General features: G+C 42.6%; 1 protein-coding gene across 1 annotated transcript in view; it reads right to left on the bottom strand.

Annotated features, from left to right (window-relative positions):
* Window positions 1-351: 351 nt before the first annotated feature.
* BANP (BTG3 associated nuclear protein) overlaps window positions 352-27766 on the bottom strand; it is an 81538-nt gene continuing 54123 nt past the window's right edge. The window contains exons 11-12 of the mRNA XM_015822020.1: window positions 6064-6207; window positions 352-1157 (exon numbers count right to left, since the gene is read on the bottom strand). Coding sequence (XP_015677506.1) covers window positions 1086-1157; window positions 6064-6207 — 216 coding nt within the window. The 3' untranslated portion in view covers window positions 352-1085. The remainder of the gene's footprint in view (window positions 1158-6063; window positions 6208-27766) is intronic.

Below are 27766 nucleotides of genomic sequence, written 5' to 3'. Positions count from 1 at the left end.
CATCACTGGTTCTTTAGAAAGGAACCCATGCAAAGAGACAGAAAGACACTCAAATCCTTGTTGAAGAAGCACAGAAATGATCTAATGTGAGCCAGAAAAATAAGTCATGTAAGTTATGCCTCTGTGAGACCAGGTTGAAGCTGCCATACCTAAAGATAAAGCAGGTACATAGGTAGGGTGGACAAAGTCAGGAATTTTGTCTAAAAGAGCCCTTCAGGGTGGTACTTAAGAAGAAACCAAGCTGGAAAGGAAACACAGACAAGGAAATCACCTGAACCAATAACCATAAGCTGCACCTGGGACCGTGTGTAACACCTCAAGGAGGAATTTTCAAAATGATCTTCATAAATACACATTTATTTTGTTAGAAATGCATAATTACAGTGGAGGATAGTAGTTTTTCCCCTTTAAAAAAAGTAGTTGCAAGAATACCCACCCCCCAAAAGAGGCAAAGTTTCTCTTTGTATGTTTTTTTTCTCTTCTTTTTTTTTATGATTACACTGAAACAAGAAAACCAGCAGCAAAAGAAGCTAACATTTATGATCACGGGCCTGCCTCCATCCCACTTTCTTTTTTTTTAAATACATCTCTCTCTCTTTGTTATTATAAACATAGCAAATTAAAAAAAAACTTCTTTCAACAGCAAAATATATTTGCACTCTTGATTCTTTCTGAGTAACAAGGTATGCATTGCAAGAAAACCCCATCTCCGAGAAGATGTCTAGGGATAGTTGCAGGGATGAGTCACAGAGGAGAAGACGTGGTGATTCATTACATCACTCAAAATAGTTGGGCTAATGAAAGTTAGCTAGATCTCGCCTTTCCCCCCCCCTCAGTTAAACCACGTATCCTAGGAGCCTTGCAACGGAGTGGAAGGATGGCAATTCCACGGCGCCACGTTTTGGTCCAAACAATCAGCGTGTGGTTCCATACAAACCAGGTCAGAGGAGACAGATCATACTCATATGTACAGGAAGTGTCCAGGAAACATCCTGCAGCTGAGCAGAAGCAATGAGCTTGCTCTGCGACCGGAATCCTTAGCTGTCGTCCATGAGCTGATATAATGGCGGACGTGTCACCTTGTCCTACTGAATCTGAATGGCTCCGTGGTCTATTTGCATTTCTGGCTGGATGGCTGAGTGAAGGGAGTCTGTGTTCTGCACAAGAGCGAGAGAGACAAACAAACAAACACACTGGAGTTTACCATCAGATGGCTTGGCTGTCCCTTTAGGGGTGACAGCTTTTGGCTGACACCCCAAATAAGCAACAGCACCCTAAATAAGGTTCAATTGCCATTAAAGAAAGTATTCCCATGCTGGGTCCGAACCAAAATCTCCACGGTCCAGCTCTCTACCACCCAACTGTGGCTAGCCAGACACCAAAAAAATGTACTAACGATAGAAGTCTGAAGCAGCTTCCTTTATTTACAATCTATGTTGTGTCTCTGCTAAAGAACACATCTCCCTCTGAGTTACTGCCAAGAGAGAGAATGAAGAGAGGAGTGCAGCAATTGGTAAGAGTGATTGGCTACTCTTTGTAAACTGTGTTTGGACCTGCTCTGTTCCTCAAGAACTTTGCTTTAGATCAGAGGTCTCCAAACTTGGCAACTTTAAGACTTCGGGACTTCAATTCCCAGAATTCCTCAGCCAGCCACGCTTGCGGAACAGCTCGGAGAGTGAAGATGTGATGATGGACAGGACAAGCACTGGATCCTAAACAAGCAGATGCCTTCTTCTCTCGTACACTTTCCTAGAGGAGCCCACTAAGTCCTAGTTAACGGTCCTACAGCCGAGATTAGCAGACACCCTCCCTAAATCCTATCAAGCGTCATCTTCTACTCGGAGGGCAAAGAAAGAAAGGGGCAATATCACATTTTATTAACATCACTTTGAAATATAATCGCCTGCTTGATGTATCATCTAAGGCAAGTTGGCAAAGTTATAGGTACCAGTTTGCTTCTGCTTTTCTTTATTGGCTGCTCTGTGTAGAAGGTTAATAAATGGGTACATTCTGACCACGGGGAAGGGGAATAATAAGGCTATTTCATCTCATGCTTGTGTACGGTTCTCTAGGCAAAGAGATGAAATGGCCTACACTTTCAGTCTGGGGGATAAATGCCAGGAAGATGTCTTGGTGAAGTTAATTACAAGTAGTCCTTAACTTACAACAGTTCATTTAGTGACCGTTCAAAGTTACAACAGCACTAAAACAAGGGACTTATGACCGTTTTCCACACTTACAACCACTGCAGCATCTCCGTGGCCACCTGATCAAAATTCAGCCGCTTGGCATCTAACTCACACTTATGACGGTTGCGGCGTCCCAGGATCACGTGATCACTTTCAGACCAGCAAAGTCGATGGGGAAAGCCAAATTCCTTTAACAACTGTGTTACTAATTTAACAACTGCAGCGATTCCATTAGCCATGGTGGCCTAAGAGATCATAAAACGGGGCAAAATTCACTTAACAAATGTCTCCCTGAGCTACGGAAATTTGGGGTCCAATCATGGTCATTAATTTGAGGACTACCTGTAAATAAGGCACCATTTTTCAGGCTCGGAAATTCAAGATGATACCGCCCTTTCGACTGTGGCTGTTGTGAGGTTCAGGAGATGCCCTCATCCCGCAAAGAAACCGTCCCATGACAACTTTTCTCTCCCAGGCTCTCCGTTCCCTAAGACAGAGGTCCCCAACCTTTTGGGCACCAGGGACCGGTTCCGTGGAGAGAGGTTTTTCTGCGGACCGAAGGGTATGTGGTTTTGTGTGCTGCCTGCATCTCGTGGATGGGGCTTTGCTTGTTTGTGCGGACCAGATGCTGGTATGCCACGGCCCGGTACTGGTCCACGGACCGGGGGGTTGGGGACCCCTGCCCTAAGAGGCTCCCTCCTCGGCTTGGAAGCCCCATGTCCTCTTCCTGCCCAGCAAAGCCACAAAGGCTTCCGGTCTGAAGAATTCACGTCCTCGGCTCAAGTGGCTTCCTCAACCTCTCCCTTCTTTATACCTAGAAAGGGGCTGAAGAGAACAAAGTGATAAAGGCTGCTCTAATAGCTTTACTTCCTCCTGTTTTATTGCCTGAGGAATCGGTGCTGATTTATAAAGAAGAGCCGGCTGTGAATTCAGAAGGCGAGTCTTTCTTCCCCAATTAAGGGCAAACGCTTTGAAATGAATTACTGTCTAATGCTCTTGACTCTCCTGCCCCTAATAACTTGTTATTACAGATTTACAGGTCGTCTCCGTTGCTTTTTTTTCTCCCCCCAATACACAACTGACTAATCAGAACGTTTACAACTGCAGTTTGTGTGCAACTAAAATATAACCCAACACCTGGGGGGAGGGGGGGGGAAGAAATCGCTAAAATAAATAGCTCCTTCTCAAGGGCTGGGTTAATCATCCCACGTTTAACCAGATGTGGAAGGCTTTCCGAAGGGCCGGCTTTAAGAGGAAAACATTTCCGCTCGCACCAATTTCAGCAGAAGGAAGGAAAAACAAATCTTGGGTGGCATGCCAGTGTTATTACTGTAATTTAACATGTCAGGGAGCATTAGAGGGTCTGGAGGGGAAGAATGCAATCAGTGCACAAAAATAAACTTCAGCTGAGGTGCGCCCTGGCACCCTTTGTGCCCGAGGCACTCTGGGCTGGCACTGCCTCCCAAGCGGGGTAGTTGCTAGCCATCTAAGGACCTAATCTGGGTCCAGCCTCTGCTCCTCAGGAGGCTGGGCATCAATGTGCTGAACACCCAAGGCCTGGAGGATCACACCACCATCACCCGGACCACTGTGGGACGTCCTTAGAGCTGATTCCTCCTTCTTGGTATTGAGGTGTGAGAGTACAGACTTTACTCTGTACTTACAATCACAATTGAGACCAGAATTTCCGCTGCTAAGCAAGGCGGTTTTTAAGTGAGTTGGGTCCAATTTTACGACTATTGGTCACATGTTTAAGTGAATCATTGCAGTTGTTAAGTGAATCACGGAGTCATTAAATGAATCTGGCTCCCCCTGATTGACAGAAGCCAGCGGGGAAGGTCGCAGATGGCAGATCCCTGAGATGCTGCAACCATCGTGAATACTGGCTGGTTGCCAAGCACCTACATTTTGGTCACATGACCGTACGGATGCTGCGACTGTCGTAAGCATGAGGACCAGTTGTTAAGTCACTTATTTCAGTGCTGTCGTAACTTTGAACAGTCACTAAACAAATGGTTTAAGTTGAGGACTCCCTACATCATCCAGCAGAATGAAAGCATGCAAGCTTCTGAGCTATGCAGCCTTTTCTGACTAGTACAGAGCTATGAGCTACCCAGAGAGTTTTGTTTAACTGACAGGCCTAGCCCTAGCTGGCTCAGGAATTCTGGGAGTTGAAGTCCATGAGTCATAAAAGAGCCAAGGTTGCCTACCCCTGCCCTAGCCCTTACAGCCCTGACTGGATCTGGTCTGGCCAGGGATAATTAGATGCTTCCAGCTGTTTACCACCTGGACATGAAGCACAGGAAAAAACAAAAGATGCTGTGATGTTTCTCCCATGTGCTTCACCCTCGCGCCATCCTTAGACAGGCTTCTGTTTTATAGTTCTGGGTTCCTTGTCACGCATCTTGCCTTGCCTGCTCAGCAATCCGCCCGGTCAGCTCCAGCGTGCTTCTCTCTAGCCTAATCAGCAATTTTACATACTCTCATCCTCCTTTAAGGGCCAGCATTCCTTTAGGTTTATCTGCAGCATGGTATAAATCTCTGTGGTTAACCACAATATTAAAAGCTAACAGGGTGCAAAGTGTCCGAAAGAGAGCAATTCCATCCTTGCTGCCAACAGATGTAAAGATTTATCGCCGGGCTCGAAACAGCAGCTCCAGTTCAATGTAAGGGAGAAGAGGAAAGATGAGATGATAGGCAATTTGCCTCCCGATTGAATTCAATGGGAGGAAATGTGTGGGGAGACCCAGAGGGCTTTAACCAGGAGGGCAGACTCACTAAGTCCAAGAACAAACAAGATGGCAGCATTCAGGCTTCTCAGTCTCCTGTCCTTGCAGAGTTCCTAGCCAGCCATTCAAGGTGAAGGGACTCGGGAGGGGAAGGGAGATTAAAAACATGATAGATTCACACTCTCATTCCATACGGAGCAACCTTCACAGATCATGGGATGGAGAAAAGTAAGGGAGGGTTAAAGGGGGAAATGTATATTTATGGGGAACAGGGAAGGGGGGGAAGTGTGTGTCTCCATGTGTGGACAAGAGGGAGGAAAGGACCACCACTGCCAGAACACTTGGGCCCACCGAGCTCCTGCTCCTAAAACATCCCCCAATCCCTAAGGTAGAGCAAGGCCACCTAGAAGTTGCACCTTGTTAATGTTGCAGGCAGGAGAGCTTGGAAAACAGAACGTATAAAGGTTGGGACTAATTTCTCAGTTCTGCCAGGAGGTCTTAATACTGACAATGCTGTGAGAACATACATGCCAGGGTTAGAAAACCCCAGATGGATTGATGATGGTTGTGAAGAAAGGACGACGAGGAGGAAACAAAATAAGAACGCTACGTAATTATGAGCTTCCTTCACACGCCCTGCCTGAATATTGCACAATTCAATTTTTGGGGAGCGCCATCTACAGTTTGGAATTTCAGTCTGACTTCCAACAGCCTTTCTCAGCTCTGTTGAGTCAGCTTCAATTACATATTCCAAAATTCCAAGCCTGGGAATTATGGAGAGCACCATGTTGGGGAGGGCTAGCTTCATGGAAACATTTGAGAGCAGGTATAGTTGCATTGGGCTGTGATGATGCAGTGGTTAGAGTGCTATATTGCAGGCTAACTCTGCCCACTGCCAGGAGTTCGATCCTGACGGGCTCGAGGCTGACTCAGCCTTCTATTCCTCTGAGGTCGGTAAAAATGAGGACCCAGATTATTGGGGACAATGTGCTGACTCTGTAAACCGCTTAAGGAGGGCTGTAAAGCTTTTAACAAAAGGAGTTGACGCATTTAGAAGAACAACAGAGAGCGCTAGGTCTTGTGTCAGGGAAGCTGTGAGATCCCTCTGCACATTCCCCTTTCATGAACAGGAATGGTCTACGCACTGGATTAGCAGCGGAGTGATCTGTCACTGGGGCCAGCTGGACGTACTGGACCTGGATATCGCTCCCCTGAAGTGGGGATCCATCGACACCAGCAGCTGCAGGATCAGAAGAAGCAACTGCAATCAGCTGGGCACCTTGAAGCACCTGTAGGCAAGAGAGAGAGAGAGAGAGAGAGAGAACGCATCATCAGTGGGTATCCTTGCAAAGTCATGCCACACAGATCCGTGCACAAAATTTCTCTTTACCCAATCGTCAATAAAACTACTGAATTAAACAAGATTGTCCAGAAAGTATCAAAGAAATCACAATATGTTTATTTGATATAACATTCATCTTGGAAGGAAAAAAGATGCATTCCTCCCACCTCAGTGGGCACTGCTTATTCCGCTTACTTTTATTAATGTTTTATGCTATTTTGTTCTTAAAGCTGGTATATTATACCTGCCCACATTAGGATTTTTAACAAGGTAGACTGCTGGCTGGGGAATTCTGGGAGTTGAAGTCCTCTCACCTTAAAGTTCTGAGGTTCAGAAACACTGCCTTTTCAAAAGCCAGACTAGCAATCAAGTTAGTAGAATTTGTGTAAATCAGCAGAAAATATATATATAATATAATTTACCCTTCTACTCTGTCACTTACAACTGCACAAGTTCTTAACAAAAATCTCTCACCTAAATCTATCCCCTTCCCATGTATTTTAAAACTTGGTCCAAGCTCTGAACTAAGCAAATACTCTTAGACATCTGCGTAAACAATGGCTAATGGCCACCACTGCAGAAAATAACCCAGCTTCACACTTTTTCCATTGACTGTATCTCTGTGAGTAGGTGTTGATTGTATCAGCCCAACTTTTATTTAAATTCCAAAAGGCCAGGAAGATTATTAAACTAGAAAATGGAAATCCAATTTCCTTTTATGATTTTTTTAAATAAAAAAGAACATGAACAGACTGTCATGGTTCTGACAGCTGAAACTCTTCAAAAGAACTTCAAGGCATTGTTTACCTTAAAGAATCTTTTATTCGAGAAACAAAGTATTGGCACTACATAGTCGAAACCAAAAAATAAATTCCCCTCCCCTGGATACAAAGTAACAAAGCACAATTCCATCCTCCAATAAACAATCATAAATCACATTCCCCAATTAGCTTGAAGCACGGGCTTTCTCCCCATCTCCCCAGCTCTCCAACCGCCAAAACTCTATCAGCTCTGGGCCCAATGACCTTGGGTTCCCACAGCTGAGTTATTATTGTTATGACTAGTTGGACTCTCATCCACATTCCCCCTCCCACATCAACTAGTTCTAAAAGCAATAGTGAAAAATGGCTGCATTTCCATCTTTTGTCAAAGCAAGAACATCCGATGTTAGCAACGTTGACACAGACTCTCTTTTGTGTATAGGCCAGCAAAAGAAGCAGTGTAATTGTGACCTTTAGTTGCACACTCTCTTGTCTATGGAGAGGAAAGGTATATTCTATAAACCAGGGATGTCCAACTTTGGCAACTTTAAGCCCAGCCTGAACTGAGTACACCACTGAAGGATCGGGATGAACCGTCTGGAGAACATTTATCTAGATGCTCACCAACTTGATTGCACATAACCCATCAAGTGTATTACTCCCAAGGAAGATCTATTTTTCACAGCAACAGTTTCCCCTTTGAATGGGCATGCGCCTAAAGAACTGATTGTGTGGCAGGGGTCCCTATAGTCTTCAGCACAGTCTTTGGAGATTTGCAGGGACTGTTTAAAATAGTTTGTTGAAATACAACATTCCAGAGCTGTTTGTAAGCACACAGAAGACATAACAAGAAAAATGCTGAGAATGGCTTATAGATGTCACCCAGCCCCTTCCCTCCATAAAATGAATTTGCTTGCTGGATGAAGATGTTTTCATTTTTTTAAAAAAAATGGTTCAAGAATTAGGGAGCATGAAAAGCAAACCTGTCGGAGAGCAAAATAGATGGATGGACTAGGGAAGCCTTCTGGCTGAACCGTGGGATCAAAATGAGGTTAGAGGAGCAGGGATCGTAAGTAAAATAAATTTAATCCAGTCTGGATCGGTCACCGGGACCAGAGGTTTCGGATTCATGCTGAAACCCATCCACAAGGAACTTCTCTGTGTGCTCTGGGCTGTTTTGTGTGTGTATTTATGTGGTGGCTGTTTGTAGCTTTCTAGATGTAGATTCAGTCATTAACTTAATAGCCAGCCATCGACACCCCAATCTAAAAAGCTACACACAACAGATTGGATCCTGCAGCATTATTCTGGGACATGCTTATTCGCCTCCATTCGTAAAACAAATCCAATTTATTTAATAGCTTCCATTCAAAACTACCGTCTTGCCTGCAGAGCTATCAAACTAGACAAACACATTGGTTAAAAACAGAATTCTTTCCTCCCAAACTTGTTCTTTAAAAAGAATCTGGAAAAGAAGCCAATATAGTACTATCGTGTGTTGTTTTCAAATGTTCTTAGTCAAAGCACGGGCCAGTCCAGTCCAGACCACAACTCAGTATATTTGCTTTCTCTCCAGCTGGCTCAACATCACCTTTTTATCAACCAACAAACAGGATCCAAAAGCCTCACTAACCAGCCAGGCAACACAAATAATCTCTGGATTCAGCAAAGAAACTTATCACAATTGCTCTTTCTTTTGCTCTTCATTATAAAGACCAGGGGTCTCCAAACTGGGCAACTTCAAGGCTTGTGGACTTCAACTCCCAGAATTCCTCAGCCAGCTAGGCTGGCTGAGGAATTCTGGGAGTTGAAGTCCACAAGCCTTGAAGTTGCCCAGTTTGGAGAGCCCCTGATTTATTTTCTACCACCCATAAAACCTTGCCCTAGGTCTGAATTTTTAAACTTCTATTGGCAGGTCATCTCTGAGGCGCCACATTTGCAGAGTGACCTCAGGCTTTGCAAATGTGGAACGGCAGCTACTAAATTCGCTATCAATTTTTCCGAGCAACGTTGGATCAAAAATGGGGAGAACAAGTACGGTAGCTAAACCTGCCAAGATGTAGCAGATGACTGTTATTCCTGCCATTTTGCATGTGGGTGGGGGGGAGAGACAAATGGGTCCATGACCCATTCCTCCCCCTTCTTTTTTTTTTCCAGTCCATTTACACAGAAAAATGCAATTTGCATCCCTTTCCCCAGCTTTCCTCCATTTGGGACAGAAGCAGGCAAGCTTTGAGCCTGCACAGTGGAACCATTTCTGGCAGCGCTCACCTAAATTATTTAACTGTTGTTAATTTTAGGGCTTGTAATGTTTTTTTATACTATTGTAAGAGTTACTAGAGAGAGTGAGATGGGTGGCGTATACATGTAAACAAACAAACAAACATATAGGTTCTCCTGCTTGAGCAGGGGGCTGGACTAGAAGACCTCCAAGGTCCCTTTCAGCTCTATTCTATTCTAGGGTTTATCCCAGCCAGTCTGGGAGGGGGGACATGATAGCAGTGTTCCAGTATCTCAGGGGCTGCCACAAAGAAGAGGGAGTCAAGCTCTTCTCCAAAGCTCCTGAGGGCAGGACAAAAAGCAACGGATGGAAACTAATCAAGGAGAGAAGCAACCTAGAACTAAGGAGAAACTTCCTGACAGTTAGAACAATTAATCAGTGGAACAACCTGCCTCCAGAAGCGGTGAATGCACCAACACTGGAAGTTTTTAAGAAAAGACTGGACAGCCATTTGTCCAAAATGGTGTAAGGTTTCCTGCCTGAGCAGGGGGTTGGACTCAATGACCTCCAAGGTCCCTTCCAACTTTATTATTATTATTATTATTATTATTATTATTATTATTATTATTATTATTATTATTATTATTATTATTATACAGCAGAGGCACTTCATTCAGCTGTGGAGCACATGCATCTTTGCACACTCTGCTCTTGTTGTGAGAAGACGACACACCTGTTTTGTGAACTTTGCAGCTGCGCACAAAAAGGGACGTTAGTGATGCTGGGAATAGCAACCCAGAGAAACTCTAACCTGCTCTCATTTGGCTGTCAGGACTCATCCTGCTTTAACAACTTCCATCTGCAACTTCTATCTCCAACTTCATTATCATACCAGGGGGAAAAACTATTAAAAGATAGTAAATTTTCTTCCCTTCCTTGTGTCCACCCATATTTTTTTTTTTCTCCAAAGGCATACAACTTCCAACCTCAGTAAATTCTCAGGTCACATTCTTGCTTCCTCAACATTTATTGCTTGGGGTTATTTTTCCGGAATCCCCCTTCTATATGGCTTACTCTTAACATTAAATATTTTCCATTCCGGAAAGTCTTTAAAAAAAGCAAAAACATCTTCCCTTGAAATGGACAGATTCTTCCAAGGATACCGTGAAATAGGCTTTATTTATTGCTATTCGGGGTATTGATGTGTTTAAGCAATTAGGGCTGGACAAATCCTAGGAGGGAGAAATATTATTTTCAAACTGGCTCTGAGTGCAAAACGGCTGTTAACCAATCAGTCGTTGCTAAAATACGGCATCCTCTCACCCAGATAATGAATACAGAGCATTTGAATGAAAAAGCTATAATAAAAGAAACAGGAAAATACAAACTGCCGATTAGATTGAGGAACCTAAACATTTGATACCAGCTGCTAAAATGAGAAATGTTCTTCAACAAAAAACAGCTCTCATTGTTAGTAAGATTCATGTGCTGGATCCACAAAATACCCAAATCTAAGTTAAATGACCACAACCCAATTTCTTTCTCTCCCCTCCCCCAAAAGAGCTGCCCTGAAATAACTGATAGGTAAGTGTCCAAATCCAGCAGTTGGGTGGGAAACATCTGTGACACAATGAAGCCAAAGGACTGAAGGATGACATCATATTCCAAGGTCAAGAAAAGGCGATTCACGTTGTATATATTTATATGCGAATGCCTCCTAAACCAATAAAAGCAAATAACAGGCCAGGCCTTCGTGCTGTCTTGCTAATCGGGCTCTTGAGAGAAATTCTTGATTAAATTAACTTCATCGGAGTGCAAGAAACGGGAATGCCTGCCAAAGACTGTGCAAAGTTGGGGAGGGAACATCTCATCGGCAGAAACCGATTACACATTTGATGGGAAGAGAGAAGAGGGGAGCTTGGAGCCAGGTCTCTGTGGCTCGAGGCCAGAGTTATTAGGGCAGGGCCTGGTTGGACTTCTGTTCATCGAAGGAGCAAGAAAATAGAAGGCAGAGTGACCACGCCAGGGTTAAAGCTCGGCTGCGACCCAGCAAAAGGTAGCTGACAAGAATCCCAAATTAAGATTCAGGAAATGTGAGGATTGAATGTTTGCCAACCAAGGGAACTCACTGGACTTTTGGCAAATTTAGTTTTCTCTAGATAGTTGTAGCAAGGTTAAAGAGTACATTGCATAGTTCCAAAGTAATTTCAGGAAAAGAACTCAAAGTGACTGATCTATTTAAATCTATCTATCTATCTATCTATCTATCTATCTATCTATCTATCTATCTATCTATCTATCTATCTTTCTATCAATCAATCATCTATCTATCTTATCCATCCATCTATCCTTTTATCTTTCCTCATTCTATTTTTTTAGGAGGACCCAGATTCTAGTATTAAGAGAAGAGGCCATCTCTCTCTCTCTGCTTCTCTTTCCTGTGTATTTTGATATAGCTGGGCCATGTCACTTCTTGCTCTCCATGGTCAAGGAAGAACGTGCTTCAGCTAGTTCCACATTTCTTATTTATTTATTTTTTTGCTTTGGAAAACATCCACTTTGTGTTTATCTTTTCCTGCTGGGCCTTCCATAAAGAAATAAAAGCACCTGTCATTTGTTGAATCTACTTAGAATCCAGTAAATTTTTTACAATCCGGAGTTGTATTGATCTTCAAAGGGCCACTACAATCGCTTGGGTATAATGTCCTATTTTGCAGTCCCTGAGTTTATATTCAAAACATCCCTTCTTTGCCAAACTCCATCACTTGGGGAGGGGGAACAGAAACAAATAGTAAAACTAAGTAAACTTTACAAATGTTTTAATTTATGATATAACTCACAGTAGGAGTTTTTCCAAAAAAGACTTGCAAGCAAAATGTGATTTTTGTTGCCAAGGTAACAAAACATTGTTGTAACGCCAAGCTGCAAAACTTGGAAATGAGTAGTACTATGAATGGAGAAAAGGACTCATGCCACTGGAGATCTCGCAGGAAAATAACAATAACAACAGATTAGTAGATGGTCCTCATACCCTTTTTCTTTCATGATCATAGATAGATGGGATCGCACTGACTCCTGTGCTTTACTTCAGCAGTTTCATCATCGTCCCAGTTCGGATCTTAAGAAACAAGCCAGCCTGATTAACCAGCCACAATGTAGAGTCAAAGGACTATCATATTCCACAAGACAGATTTGGCTACAAATGAGCAGTTAGAAAAACCATCAACGCAGCAAGTTATGGCTTCCTAAACACACCCATGTTTCTTAAATTAAGGCACTATTTGTTTTTCATTACCAAACATTTTACAACTCTCTCTCCACCCATATCCTCTTTGCAATAACTGAGCAAAGCAGGATTTATTAAACCAATCCCAACATACCCTGCTTCTAAATTTAGACCTTCCTTCTCAGACGTTCTTGATGCTCCTTTTGATTAGGCGGAACAAAAGCAGAGGTGCTAAGAGGCTTTAACCTTCTAAGCTCAGAATTTTACAGGGATGGTAACTATAACCATGAAGAGTTACTCTGCTACTTGGGATAAAGACTATGACAGTTCAACTGTCAACAAAGGCCAAGACTTTTTAAGTTTGGAGCTAGTCCTTCAAACGTTCCCAAAAGAATTACCAAGAGTGGATCCATAGCCACCTCCATTAGTTCCTTCAGCATCCTAAAATATAATTGATTTGGTGTTAGAGAGTGGAATTCTTTTCATTAGTTCTCTTCTACTCTTTTACCTGCCTGTCTCATCTGCGGTTCCCTCCTTCTGCAAGGGGCTCCATGATGATTAGCTAGGCCTCCATTCTCCTCTAAGAGGAGACGGACCCAAGACCGTCTTTGTGGAAAATGAACCATTGCAGTCTTACTCTGCAGCTGCAGGAGACCCCACCAGGGCTGAGGGCCCCTCTTCACCATCCCAAGTGTGCTCATGGTGTGCAGCTCCACCCTGCTTTACTATAGGCGCTTGCTGCGATCAAATGACAGTCTTGGTCAGCTATTCCTGCCCTGTGGCTGACCTTACGATGTCTCCTCTGTACAGCAATATATTTTGCTACCAAGCTGAAGGAACAGGCCAGCCAAAGTCCACTTTCCTCTGCTTATCCTTACAGTGTCCTGCATCAGTGTTAACTTTCTCTACCAGTAGATGAACACTTTCTTGAATGCTGCCCAGTTTCTTTATGGGAAGCAAAAAGCTATGGCGTGTAAATCTCAATTTATGTTGAAGTTCTGGACCTAAAACTTTTCATTTAGAATACACATCTGGTGTCCCCGGTAGACTGCCAGTTCTATAACTCCATTGAATACCCTCTTGGGAAATCTGTAGCACTAGAACCCAAAATAAAGGCAAATTGCGTCTATTTAAATTTGAACAATGCTTCTCAGCATTTAAGTTTAAACTAGGTTTATCTTTTCTCAGGGAGGCTGTATCAATGAAAATAAACCTGAGCTGCATCGTCCATAAAAATCAGAAATGGAATCCAGAAAAGGTGTTAGCAAAAGACAGCAAAAAAAAAAATGTTAGTCCCAAAGGTGCTTTTCCAAAAGGCAACTGGATGTTATTTTTTTTTTTCCTCAAAGACATTTCGCTTCTCATCCAAGAGACTGAATGGTGAGAACTGAAGAAGCTTCCTGGATGAGAAGCAAAACGTCTTCAAGGAAAAACAAAATCCAGTTGCCTTTTGAAAAAAACAACTTTGGGACAATCTTGACCTGGATGGCTGAGAAACTCCATAGACATCATCACTGAAAATGAAAGAGGGGAATAAATGCAATGCAAAAGAAAGCATTTCCAAACCGAAATTGACAATTGCTAAGGATCCCATTATCTGAAAATAAGTCATCCTCTGCTGGCCTCAGTTTCCCATATGTGTCAGACAATATTATGTTGCTTAAAACAATTATAGCTCGATGAAAATTAAATGCTATTCATTTGTGGTTCTGAAATGTAAGGATACACTTCTTTTTTTAAAAAAAATTTTTAGGTGATGTTAAGAATGAAGAATGAAGGCCAATCTGGGTTGGTCACTGGGCCCATCCTCAGGGAACTTCTCTCCCACCAGAATGCGTGAGGTGATGTTCTTATGTTCTTCATGCGCTGTTTCCAAAGGGTTCCGCTTTTCAAGAACGGAAGTGATCGTTTCTGCTTGCTCCCTTGTTGAACATTCAGGTTGCCTTGGTATGTCGAAGGCTGCCTGCACGAGGGGTCTGGTTTCTGGTGACTGCCGTTTCTGACATCTGGAAGGCGTAATCATGTTCCACCTCATAGAGTGGCAAGAACAAGCACAACACTTCATAAAAGGGCCTCAAAATTATACGTGCTACTAATTGAGCATATGGCTCCTGAGGAAATTCCCCATGCATGAAACTCTTCTTTGTAGTCCACGGTTTTAGTACTAAGGCCTCTCGCAAGTTTATGAATATTTGACACCTGGGACCTTCTAGGCAACTGTGATTATTTTAACATTGCATTTCATCTGCTTCCATTCCAGCATCTGCTTCCAATGTGCAGCATGGATTCAGGGATGATTTCTTTTCCCTATTCGCTCCACCAGATATTGCAATAACTTCTTTCAATGTAACTGGAAGAAAACGCCATAAACGTGTCTGCCCAGGTCAGTGAAGATTCCCAGGCATCCAGGTAGTCTGGAAAGTTGAGTCATGGCAACTGGATTGCTTTTCTCGTTGGTTCTAAATTTTTCGCTGCTTATCTAAGGAGCTTCTTCAGTCTGAGCAAGATGGTTAGGGGGACCCCATAGGATGGTGTTATCCATTCAGTTGTGTCCAACTCTTGGTGAGTCTGTGGGCCGGGTCTTTCCACATCTTCCGATCTTGCGCTACTTCTTTGACTTGTCCAATGCTCTGGCCGGTGTCAGCTTTGATGGTGTCTGGTCACCATGTTCTTTGATGGCCTGGTTTCCTTTTACAGCTAACTCTTCCCAACATAATTGCTTTCTCCAGTGAATTTCCCCGTGTCATGGTTCCGACAGATGAAACTCTTCAAAGAACTTCGAGGCATTGTTTACCTTAAAGAATCTTTATTTGAGAAGCAACGCCTCGGCACTAACACAATCGAAGCCAAAAACTGGATTCCCCTCCCCTGAGCACATAGTATCAAAGCACAATTCCTTCCTCCAATTAACTGTCATAAATCACATTCTCCAATTAGTTTGAAATGCAGGCTTTCCCTCCAGTTCTCCAGCCCGCCAATTCTTATCATCTCTTATTTCAATAACCTTGTTTCATACACTAGGTTCAGTATTATTATGTCTAGCTAAACTCTCATGCACATTCCACCCCCCAGCATCATCTAACTCTAGCTCTAACTCTAAGAGTAAAACATAAGAAGAAAAGGATTGCATCTCCATCTGTTGTCAAAGCAAAAACATCTGATGTTAGCAGCGTTGACACCCCGCAGGACATGGCCAAAATAAGTGAGACCCCATATATGTCCACCTTGATGCCCAAAGGACAACATAAACAGAGCCAAAGTAGGATGACTTTGGTCAATCAGTTGGCTAAATACAGCCAAAGGGTTTGAGGCAGGAATGCAAGACCTTCACTAGTTGACTATTTAATCCTTTCCAAATATTGAATGAATTTTTTTTTTAACGTACAACATGGCTGACATGTACATACAGTATATGCAATGCAAACTATCTGCCTTTCAAACACCTTTGGTAGAAGCAACATTAGCAGCCACATAATGTAGAATTAGAGTGACTATTTTCTTCCATTAAGAACTAGAGGATGCACAGAGATGTGTGCCTTGCCTTAGAAAAACCTAGCTGTAACTAAGGTCTACAAAGAACACATTACAGAATGAACCTTTGATGACCCCTGATATTTCTGCCCTGAGTTCCAAACTTGCCCAAGTGTTAATTCCCACTCATATACAAACTTTCTCTCTTTCTGTGCAGATAATTGTGCTTTGCTCCCAGTGACATTTACTGTGTTCTCACAAGGGCCTGCTCCACACTCATTAAATGCTTTCTTTACAAAGAATGTCTTTGATAGCAGAGCCAAGTTGCATGAATTTGAAATGCTTTTAAAGTAAGGTTTCAACATGGAAAAATAAGACCCTCGCCTTTGACATTCAAGAAGTACTAATTGATCAAAATATGCATAAAATATAGACGGGATGCAATGGAGGATGACAAAAACAGACACAACTGGTTGGCAGAACAAAAGGGCATTCTGGATGAGCTTCTCTGCATTTTGTCCAGCAAAGTAGTCCCAGCCAGTTTTATTTCTAGACCTGGAATTAGGAATACAAATGTACCACGGATATATCTTCATGTTTATGAATATGATTATGGATTACTGGATTTTTTTAAAAGTCATTGTCCTGGTGATGAATTTTCCCAAGATTATTTCAGGTTAGCAAACAGAACAGTAATAGATTCTCCACTGAAATGAGATAAAATACAAACAAAAGAAGTCCTCCCCACAAGTAAGCTCACACTACAAATTGTTTCTTCACGATGTACAAATATGTCTAAAGTTGGAAACAGAATTATGAAAGAACAAAATCTTGATTTTGATGAGATCATAGATAGCTGCAGATTTTCAGATTCAGATCTTCCTACTGCTTAGAAACATTTGGGGCACGAATGAAGCCAACGTAATCCACCTTCCAGTTTTTTCTAATATACTGTAGGGACGATAATGGGAAACATGTGTACATCCACAACTCGTTGTTTTTTTTAAATTTACAGGATTTTTTTTCATTTTCCAAAACAATTACCATGACAACAAATCTCACTGGAAAGAGTAGGAAGGGGCAGTGGATTGCTACCGGAGCCTTGAAGAGCTTGCTAATAAGAACATGATTCTTCCTAACACAATCAGTTCAATCAACCTTCTAGCAGGCAGATGGGATCCACATCTGCAGGCACAAAAGACACCATTGGGAGTATAGGAGATTTCCACAGACTTCCTATCCCTGTGCACACACACACGCGCGCGCGCACACACACACACACACACACACATACACACACACCTCTTGGGGAAAAGGTAAAGCGACCACGAGATTTGGCTGAAAACAAAAGGAGTCCTACAGAAATGGATACAGCACCAACCTTGATGTAATTTAGAATAACGTATCTATTTTTCATCCAGCAGATAAAGCTTTTTAAAAGGCTGAGCTCTTTTAACTCTCAAATTTATGCCCTGTGCTTTCCTTACTTCATTATTATAAAATTTGGGGTGCTTCAGATAAAAGGGCTCCCTGACTGGAACATGGAAAGGAAGTGAAGTTCCTCGATTGAGTGATAGGACAGAGTAGCTGAAAGGTTCAGCTATAAGGACCTCACATGGATTTGGTAGTTTACTGCTGGTTATTCTGCACTTTATCCCACACTGCCATCCATTGCTTCCTAATGGACAGCCTTAGAAATAATCTATCTATCTATCTATCTATCTATCTATCTATCTATCTATCTATCTATCTATCTATCTATCTATCTATCTATCTATCTATCTATCTACCTACCTACCTACCTACCTACCTACCTACCTACCTACTTATCATCCATCCACATTATTTCTTTTTGTAAAGTTTAGAGCAGAGTGTTGCTAGAAAGTGCTTTTGCTTTGAAAGGTTGTATAGAAATGCTGAAATAAATAATGGGATTTCATTTCAGTTGAGTCCAGTTGAGCAATTTCCCACAGGTGATCAGAGAATTAGAGTCTCTGTTGTTCATAGGCCTGCGGGCAGCTGTTGTAACAGTATGTTTGTTTGTTTTTTCTGGCATGTTTGTTTTTATCTCACTTTTAATATATTTGATTGCATTTAGGATTCTGTAGGGAAAAATGAAACATTTTTCTTTGGATCTTGCGACTGCTAATTTTGCCGAAGGGAAGGAGGGAGGGAGGGAGGGAGGGAGGAAGGAAGGAAGGAAGGAAGGAAGGAGAGATTCTTTTGTAGAGATTCCTCCTTTTCTAGAAAGAAGGAAATGAAACAAATGCTTGACAGAAAATTAACTTTTAAGAGAAAGTGAGAAAAGTGCATTTTAGATTTTGGAGAAAATGGATAGCTGTGGTAAAAGAACCTACAATTTCTTTTAAATGGGCTGCAATATAGTTTTCAAATTTGATGGGCGGGTCCAGATAGGAAGTTGCATTCAGAATTGATCCAAAGAGCCATGGCTGCCCTTCCTAGGTCTGATTTCACGCATCATGCTAAGCCAGAAAAAGTCTTATTTATTTAGGGCTCAAAATAAAACGTAAACCATTCATTATGGCTTGGGCTTATTTCATGGACCCTCTCCTAATGTAGCGCACAAATCGAGGCCTTTGTAACTGGCAAATGAAGTTGATCATCCAAGAAAGAGACCAACCTTCTGATGCTCATTTTAAAAGCGTTATCCTAGAGGGGGATCCTCAGCCTGGGATCCCAGGACAACAAGTAACCCATTAAACCAGGGGTGTCCAACCTTGGCCCCTATATGACCCGTGGACTTCAACTCCCAGAGTCCCCATGGTTGCCCACCCCTGCATTAAACCAAGCTTCCCGATAGGGCTCTTACTCTTGAGCCCTAACATTTCTCAGAAACCATGATTGGACGTAGCTGAGATATAAACAGCCTGTGGGAAGGGAAAAGGGGAGGAAGTATTCAAAGTTGCAGGATCCAATCTAGGTCGGTCACCGGGGCCAGAGGTTTAGTCTTCTGAGCTTTCAGACTTGGTACTGGAGCCCATCCTCAAAGTATTCAAAGTGTGGATTTGTTAAACAAAACTTAAATAAATCATGTTTTTTCATGGTTTTTTGATAATACTCTGTAGTTTCTGTCCATTAACCCCAAAGGTAGGTGGCAATTTCTCATGTTCTTAGGGAACTTATTAAAAATTGAGGCAGATGCAATTGTTTGCAGACTTAAAGCCTATTTGTGCACTCTGGCTGTGCACAATCAAGGACCGCTGAACTCAGGTGAACCTGAGAACTAAAGCTGTTTGGTATGGTGTTGCTTTCATTAGATCTCAGGGTCGATTCACAATTCTGCTAAAATAGACCCAGGACATTTTGCAAAGCAACTTGACTGTCGCAATATGAGTTCTGCCTTTGGAGAAATGCTGGCAGCATTAGTGTGCTGGCTCAAAAGTGAGTACTGTGCATCCCAAAACATACCCATAAATTTCAGAAAAGGTTGGCCAGAGAAAAACTGAGCTTCCCCTTCCCCCATACAGTAATGCTGATTGATTTCATATGTAAACTAAATCATCATACCTTAAAGGCTTGTGGTCAACAGCACATGCAGGAGAGAGGTCCGATGTTGTTGGATTTGTTTTAAAAAGCATTTGGAAATGGGAAAGGAAGGATTTTTCTCACACTCAGAAAGCAAACATTTCTTTATAAAATAAGTGATGCTTATGTGTAATCCCTAAGACTGTATTTTTTTCCTTCCTTCCTTCCTTCCTTCCTTCCTTCCTTCCTTCCTTCCTTCCTTCCTTCTTTGTAAAAATATCCTTAATGGCCTAAGTCTATTGAGATTCTCATTCATCCGGGTCATGGTTGTCCCAAAGGTGCTTTTTTCCAAAAGGCAACTGGATTTTCTTTCTTTTTCCTTGAAGATGTTTTACTTCTCATCCAAGAAGTTTCTGAATGAAGCTTCTTGGATGAGAAGCAAAATCTCTTTAAGGAAAAACAAAGAAAGCGAAATGTCTTCAAGGAAAAACAAAGAATGTCCAGTTGCCTTTCAAAAAAAAAAACCACCCTTGGGACCTAATGGCCTATAAATCTCACTTTCCAGATTCCTTTCCATTTCTTTACCTCTTCCAAGCTATTACATCCAAGTGAGGTGGGAAGAGGTACCGAAGGCAGAAAGTACAGAAAAAGGGAAGGGGGGGGGTCTGTCTGGAATCCGAAAGGAATATTATTTCCATTACTGAATGACTGAATTTTTTTGAAAAACTTTAATATTCTTTCACACGCACTCCTTCATCTTGGTGAGCAAAATGGAACAGAATATAATAAAAGCCATCGGAAACGCCTCTTGCGCAAGATCCTTCTCCAGCACAATAAGCCTTTCCTTTCCATGGGTCCTTCAGCAGAGAAGCCTCCCATTTTTTCTTATTTTTATGGGCTCCAACTGGCTTCCAAAACACACAGTCTCCCCTTCCTCCTCCCGTCTCTGCCTCCTGACAGGACAGTGGTCCCAAGTTGCCTTTATATGTCTCTCAGATTTGGCCTCACTCTGCTTGCCTTGCAGACCACGTCCATCCCTCTACATTTTTCTCACACATTTTTCCTGATACACCCTCAGGCCTGCCAGAGAGGAAAACATAATGGCTGAAAGGGAGCCACTAGGAGGGATCAGACAAACTCTTGGCAGGGTGTGAGGAATAACAGGAACTTGCCGTGACTGCAGGGTTAACCTTACACTGTACTGGGCTTCATCATCTCCCATCAGATCCTGTGAATATAATGGTAACTCCAAGAAAGCCGAGGAAAGCAGACATCTGATTGGAAATGTTTTCTCCCTCTTCATCTACCCTGTCCCTATAGGAATATTTCCATAGCCTTTTTGCTGGCTGTGTCTGATACAATATAGCCTCCCCAGATCCTTCCTTTCAAACATGCTCTTACTTGGACAAGCCACTATTCCTCCAGAGGCCACGATGTACGGGAACACTGGAGTAGGGAAGTCAGGGGCCACATCACTGTCTTCTCAGCCAGGAGTGGGAAGCATTTTTATACTGAATTAATAAGAGCGGGACGGGATTTTCTAGGGCCTGAGTCATGCCCACATCTGTGGTACAATTCCTGTCTGTGTGGCTGGGATCCCCTGCCAAGATGGCACCATTTGAAATGGCCTGTTTCTCTTTTCTGCTGCTCTGTTGTGAAAATAGGCCACGCCACCCACTTGGCTGCCTGACCCCACCAATTGCTGGCATTATTCGGGTGACATGGAATCCCAGCCTCATAGGATTGGCAGCCACCCTAGAGAAACACTCGGGAGGCAAAATGGCATCTGAGAACACAGAACGAAGCCTGGTTAACTGGAAGGAAGCGCTTCAACCACCAAAACGGCATCCAAGAAAGAAGCTCTCAGACTGGAAGAAGTGGCCAAATCTGAGAGACAGATGTGCAGATTGAGCAGCTTTTCACCCCTGGCTTTCTATGCTTCCTCTGGATCAGCTCTACTCCTGCTCCTGAGTTCCAGGCACTGCATAACATACGACCCACGGGTTGAATCTAGGCTTTCAGAAGACAATAAAGGGATATTGAAACATATTTCAGCCACGCTGTATTAAATCCTTGTCTAAAGGGCCAGATAAGGATTCGAAGAATAGCAAGGGTACGTAAGCTGTGCATGGCCATACAGGAAAGCACATTGAGAACTCTGCTCATGCCCAATGAAGTTGCCAAATCAAACGTGAAGAACCTTTCATGCTATTTAAGCAGCAAGGACTTTATAACACAACTGACAAGGCGTGTCCACACATTCTGAGAAGCTAGAGCAGAGAGCAGGGCAGGATGGAGACAAGTCCATGTAATCCACTCCATGGAGAGAGATGAGAAGTTCACAGGCAAAAGTATTTCTGCTTTTTTTTTAAATTATCACAGTAAACCTTTGTCTTGAAGAGAAGAAGAGAAACTGAATACCTCATATAAATACAATGCAGCGGGCAGGACACGGAATGTGAAGAATAACAGCATTAAATTTTTATGATATACCAACCCAAAGTTCTGCTCAGTTCAGCCTTTTAAGCAAGTCAATCGCCCTCTCCATCCCTGTTTTGTTGTCCTTTGGGGCCACATAAAATCGAGGGCCAAAAACATGAGACAGAATTAAGACAGGCCTCTTTGGGCCAATCTTCCATTTCATGCTCATCTTTAACATGACTTTTCTGGGATGTTTTTTGAAGCTGATCTATCCCCAAACCCTTCATTTATACCTTTCCCATCTCCCAATGGTACTTTCCATTTCTCTGAGTAGGGAAAGGGTTTTGGTTTTTTTTTCATGCAGGATTGATGCCTAGATATACTCCAAAGCCCCTATTTTGTTGTGCCTCCAACAAAAGAAATATTTCACAACATAAAAATATTTTACAACATATTTACATAAAAATATGTACAATGGAGCAGATTTTCCCTGGAGTTGTTGACCTAATAAAGATCAAAAACACTTCACCCACCCCACCCTCCAAGGGGGTCAAGAGAGAAAAAAAGCTATGAGAAAAAAGAAAAACCTTTTGATTGGGCAAATCATATAATCATCTCTGTTCTTATTTGCTCCAGTGTGTATATTTTATTTCCAGTCTACATTTCCAAGGATGGTTTTAAAAGCCAGGGGAAGTGTTTTAACCTTGTTGTAAATATTGCAAAGAAACTAGGTTATGTAAGGAAGAATCTTAGATTTCCTCAGTCACCATTTTTTTTCTGGTTTGGAGGATTCTCTCTTTGATTTATTGCCCAAAGGAAGGAGTGGGCCAAGGATACTGGGCATATCTCCATGTATCAGATAGAGATTTTAATCATCAAGAACAGCCACTATGTTTTTCTAAGCTGAGAGAGATGAACTCCAATCGCAAATGTTTGTGGGATCTGGCAAAACTATCAACCCTGTTTCCAGGTTTTAGACTAGTGATAGTCATCTCAACACAAACTGGTTTCAAATTATGAGACAGATCCTACTCTGCAGGACACGCAGAGGCTGTGTCCAAGCTGATGTGGTCCCGTCCCAGTCTAATCAGCTGGACAGAGGTTAGCAATGTGAGATGAGAGGAAACNAATGTTTGTGGGATCTGGCAAAACTATCAACCCTGTTTCCAGGTTTTAGACTAGTGATAGTCATCTCAACACAAACTGGTTTCAAATTATGAGACAGATCCTACTCTGCAGGACACGCAGAGGCTGTGTCCAAGCTGATGTGGTCCCGTCCCAGTCTAATCAGCTGGACAGAGGTTAGCAATGTGAGATGAGAGGAAACGACATGAAAAGAGCTTGACAACATGGTTGAACTAGACCAGGGGTAGTCAACCTTGGCTCTTTTATGACTCGTGGACTTCAACTCCCAGAATTCCTGAGCCAACTTAGCTGGCTCAGGAATTCTGGGAGTTGAAGTCCACGAGTCATAAAAGAGCCAAAGGTTGACTACCCCTGAACTATAGACTGTATCCAGGAATGACACAGCTCCTTACCACAACACATTGACCGAACGAGGAAAAATAGCCAGACCAGCAAGGAAACTTCAAAATAATGGACTTCCCCCCCCCCCCAAAAAAAATCACCTTCTACACTAGTGGATCTCCAAAGGGTTCTTTGGAATTTGTCCTTCTCAATGTGGTCACAGCTGGTTCAAGCAAAGTCTTGTGCTGATAAATAAGGTCATGTTTTATGATACAGGAACATTAAATGGGCCCCTCCGATATCAAACCCAGCACTGACTTACAATGTGAACAATTGACAGGCACAACCCAAATGGATTGGCTAACCGGAGGCAAATAAAATTAAGAATTATTAATAAAAGATTAGTAAAAGAAGGTTCCTGCTGAGCTATTTTGCCCCCTTAATTGATCCATGCAGTTGATAAGGTGGCAGCTGGAGTTGTTTCTGGAGTTCAATCCCAAACCAGGCAGGCTATTTGCTTTAGGAACTCTTAAAAATGGCTTCTCGGGTGAACACCCAGGGACTGCTAATAAAATACAATGTAGAAACGGCTTATTTGCAAAGTACAAATATTAGCACAACTTTAGTGCTGCAACCCTCACTTGAAAAAATATTGTTTTAGAGAAAATGTTTGAATTTCCATGGGCCCAATTGCTACCTCAGCCTGAGATGCTAGGCTTACGGCAGGCTTCCAAAATAGATAACTTGCCAGTTTCTGGCAGCCCCAGCCGTGTGGAGGGGGACAAGAGGGGGGATGAAGAGAACCCCCACTTTTTCTGCCCAAATGTCCCCTTTCCCCCATACACTGAGCAAACATGCAAGCCTGCTTTTGAGTCATGATCCATTTCTTGGAGGAAGTGGGCAGAAGTAGCCTTTGTCTCCATCCTGACCGTGGTAAGAAAATAGAAGTAAATAAAGGTAAAGGTTCATGTCTAGTCATGGACAACTCTAGTGGACGGTGCTCATCTCTGTTTTTTAGACGAGGGAGCCAGCGTTGTCTGAGGATGCTTCTGTGGTCATGTGGCCAGCATGATTATGCACCAAGGTCCATAGAAAGCTCTTACCTGCCCACCCAAATGGTATCTATTTATCTACTCGCATTTGCATGCTTTGGAACTGCTAGGTGGCAGAAGCTGGGGCATGGAACGGGAGCTCACCCCGTTGTACAGCACTTGGGTCTTGAACCCAGGCTTCCAACTGACGAGCTCAGCATCTTTAACCGCTGAGCCATCATGCCCCCATAGCCTTAAATAAAGAATATTAAATGGGAGAAAAAAATCAATACCTCACCCACTGTCATTGCACTGGAGAAGCCAAGCACGTTCCTCCTATCTAAACAGGTTCCACGATGGACCTTTGGCTTCCTTTGACTGCCTGCGCAGCTCCATCCATTGAGATTCCTCCTTTGCTGGGATGCTTTAGAGATAAGGGCAGATCTTGAGCCTGTGACCTTTTTGCAACCACAGAACACCCCAAATGGACGTGATCAAAGGAGTTTGAAAAGAGAAAAGCAAATTGCGGAGAAACACAAGCTACATGGGGACGACCACATCTACTTTTGACTCTGCTCCTGACCATTGCTGTCATTATCCCTCGGAGAATGCAGCCCTTGAATGTAAACATTTTTCTCACTCCTTCCCTGAGGTTGTTGCAGCTAAGCCTGCTTAACCACAAGCAGGTGGGTTTTGCGGGTCTAGGAATGAAAGAATGTGTCGCTGTGGTGACACTCTGATGGATCTTCTTGACTCTAGGAACGGACCTTGCTCTAACCTTATGTGCACTCCAATGATAAATCACAAGCAACTTGATAGTCATAAGAGTATTCAACCTGGGCATTTTTCTCTAAAATCCAGCCTGTGGTTTTCAGAAAGCCAATTTTTGAAATACCAAATAAAATATGGAGCTGCCCCTTCCATCTTTGCTTATTCTGGGAGGATAGCAAACCCAGCTGGATCTCAGACTGTCAACAAAAAAACATTTTACAGCCAGGCAGCCAAATGTCTAAAAATAAAGGAAGAGTTTGCCGCTGGAGGATAATTTTTAGGATCCTGCAATGGGTAGCAGCTTTAGAAAAACAATCTGTGAAGAAATATAATGCTTGGACTGAAGACCACACAGTTCTTTTAAAGCAACAGTTTCCTTTTTCCCAAATGTAATGCAAACAACTGGCTCCCATGAATATCTGTTGTGTAAGAGTCCCACGCTGTTAAACGCTGTTTGTTTCGATAACTCAAGTCAAAGTGTCCACAGCCATTCCAATGGCTACCAACAATATATATTTGCTGCTGTCATACAAGTAAATATATTAATAAAGAAAGCTAACTTTAAAATACAGTTCACAGGTTCCAGAATTACCTTGATTCAGAGCCCAAAACTTTCTCCAGTAAACATGTGGAACTGCTGTACAGGTGGGTCCACCCAAAAGATGCTTCCACTAAAAACAACATTCAAAGAATTGGGGGCTGTTACTGAGGTGACATGATTGGGTTGGACAGTCAGGTGCTTTTAGATATTTTAATGATAAGTCATAGTGTGTATAATATCACTGATCTGTAAATTAGTATCTATCTTTCTCTCTCTTGAAAGCTCAGATTAATTACACAGAACTCCCTGATTCACGTGGATTCAGGCTCTAGGCTTCTGTATGGAGTGGAAGAGCAGATTTATGCTGCAAACCTGTATTCTCTATCAAATTGATGATAGATGCTCCCTCCAACTGCTGGAGCATTCATATTTCCTATTTTGGAAAACTTTATGATAAAGATGGGTCCAGGATATCTGAGGAGTCATTTCTCCCCATTGGAACTAGCTCACCCCACTTATTCCAGGGGAATAAGCCTACTTTTGATCCTGTCTGCCAAAGAATCTCGGCAGGATCCAGGAAACAAGGCTTTTCTGCTGTGGCCCCTGCCCTCTGGAATATTCTCCCGCTGGAGGTGAGGTCGACCCTGACATTCCTGGCCTTCCAGAAGAGCCTGAAAACTTGGCTCTGCCCCCTGGCCTGGGATCTGCTACGATGGGGGTGGCTGATGGGGTTGACAAGATCCTTGTCCCCAGGCCTCCCATCGTCTTGGTTTTTAGTTTTTCTATTTTCCTTTTTTTAATTTTTTTAATTGCCTTGAATTGCCTTTTCTGCTTTTGATTACATTGTCCCAAAGTCACTATGTCAAGTGAAATGGGGCAGCATGAAATAAATAAACGAACTGTCTGGAGCAATGGATGGTCACCATGGAAGACATCTGATAGCAAGTTTATAGTGTTGTAATATTCTACTTTCCAGTTGGAGGATGTTAACTGTTGAACCCAGGTCAATATGCAACAGCTGTGAGAGGGACAAAGGAATACAAATGACAGTGCTCTTCCACTCCAATTTTTGTAAAAAGAGGCTTCATGTAATCATTTCCTACGGTGGCCAAACTGCTCCATCCCAAAAGTAATTTTGGCCCCCACAGGTGCTTGACTTTTGTTGGTCAAACTTTTGTAGTTTATGACAGGAAGTCTCAAGAAAACTTCCTTCCTAAGTTTGCCAACAGAATCCTTACTGAAATGCATCCAAGACAAATTTGTTTTATTTCAAGGCAACCATCTAAACAGCACTACAAAAGAGGGCTCTGTCTTAATATGTAGAGAGCCGCGTTGGATCAACATGTAAACTTTCGCAGCACTCCAGACAAAATATTCAGAACTAAAAATGTGAAAGTATGGTTCAGTTTTTTTGCTTCACTTTTTTCACGGGTAAAGCGATGGAAAATCTGGTAGAATAGGGAAAATGCTCTCAAGCAGCCAAGCACACACTTGGTGTGCAGAGGCTCCGGGTTCAGTCCAAGGGTATGCAGTGAAAAGGATCAGGCAAGAGAGATGGAAAATCTGTGCTGGAGCTGCAAAAGCCATAGCCAGTCAAAAATTACAATTTTCAGGGCGGAACCCTGAGCTAAATGAAGAAATAATCTGAAGAGCCCATTTGTCTTCATCAAGGCATCCTAAGCATCACTCAACTATTCCTGCCCACTGTCTATTTCTGATAATTTTGTCTACCCCAGTGTTTTTCAACCTTGGTGACTTTAAGATGGGTAGACTTCAACTCCCAGAATTCCCCAGCCAGTGCGCAAGCTCCCTTCTATTGATCTGATCCAGACAATACATTCAATGATGGGTGAACAATGAGAAGAGATTATGGTTGGCTTCATGCAGGCCATACGCTATGCCATCCTGGAGAAAAAGCTACAATGCTTACACATTTTAGAAATCTTTAGATAGAACAATGCAGAGGAGAAGCTGGCCATTGCTGAAATTCTTCAAAACTAGTGTAGCATCTTCATGCCATTCCAAATAGACCCAAAGGTGCTTTTTTCCAAAAGGCAACTGGGCTTTCCTGGTTTTTCTCTTTGAAAACATTTCACTTCTCATCCAAGAA

This window comes from Protobothrops mucrosquamatus, unplaced genomic scaffold, assembly GCF_001527695.2.
Source record: "Protobothrops mucrosquamatus isolate PMUCROS unplaced genomic scaffold, P.Mucros_1.0 scaffold1445, whole genome shotgun sequence".
Taxonomy (NCBI): domain Eukaryota; kingdom Metazoa; phylum Chordata; class Lepidosauria; order Squamata; family Viperidae; genus Protobothrops; species Protobothrops mucrosquamatus.
Note: the sequence above shows the minus strand (reverse complement) of the source record. Positions and strands in the feature narration are given on the sequence as shown.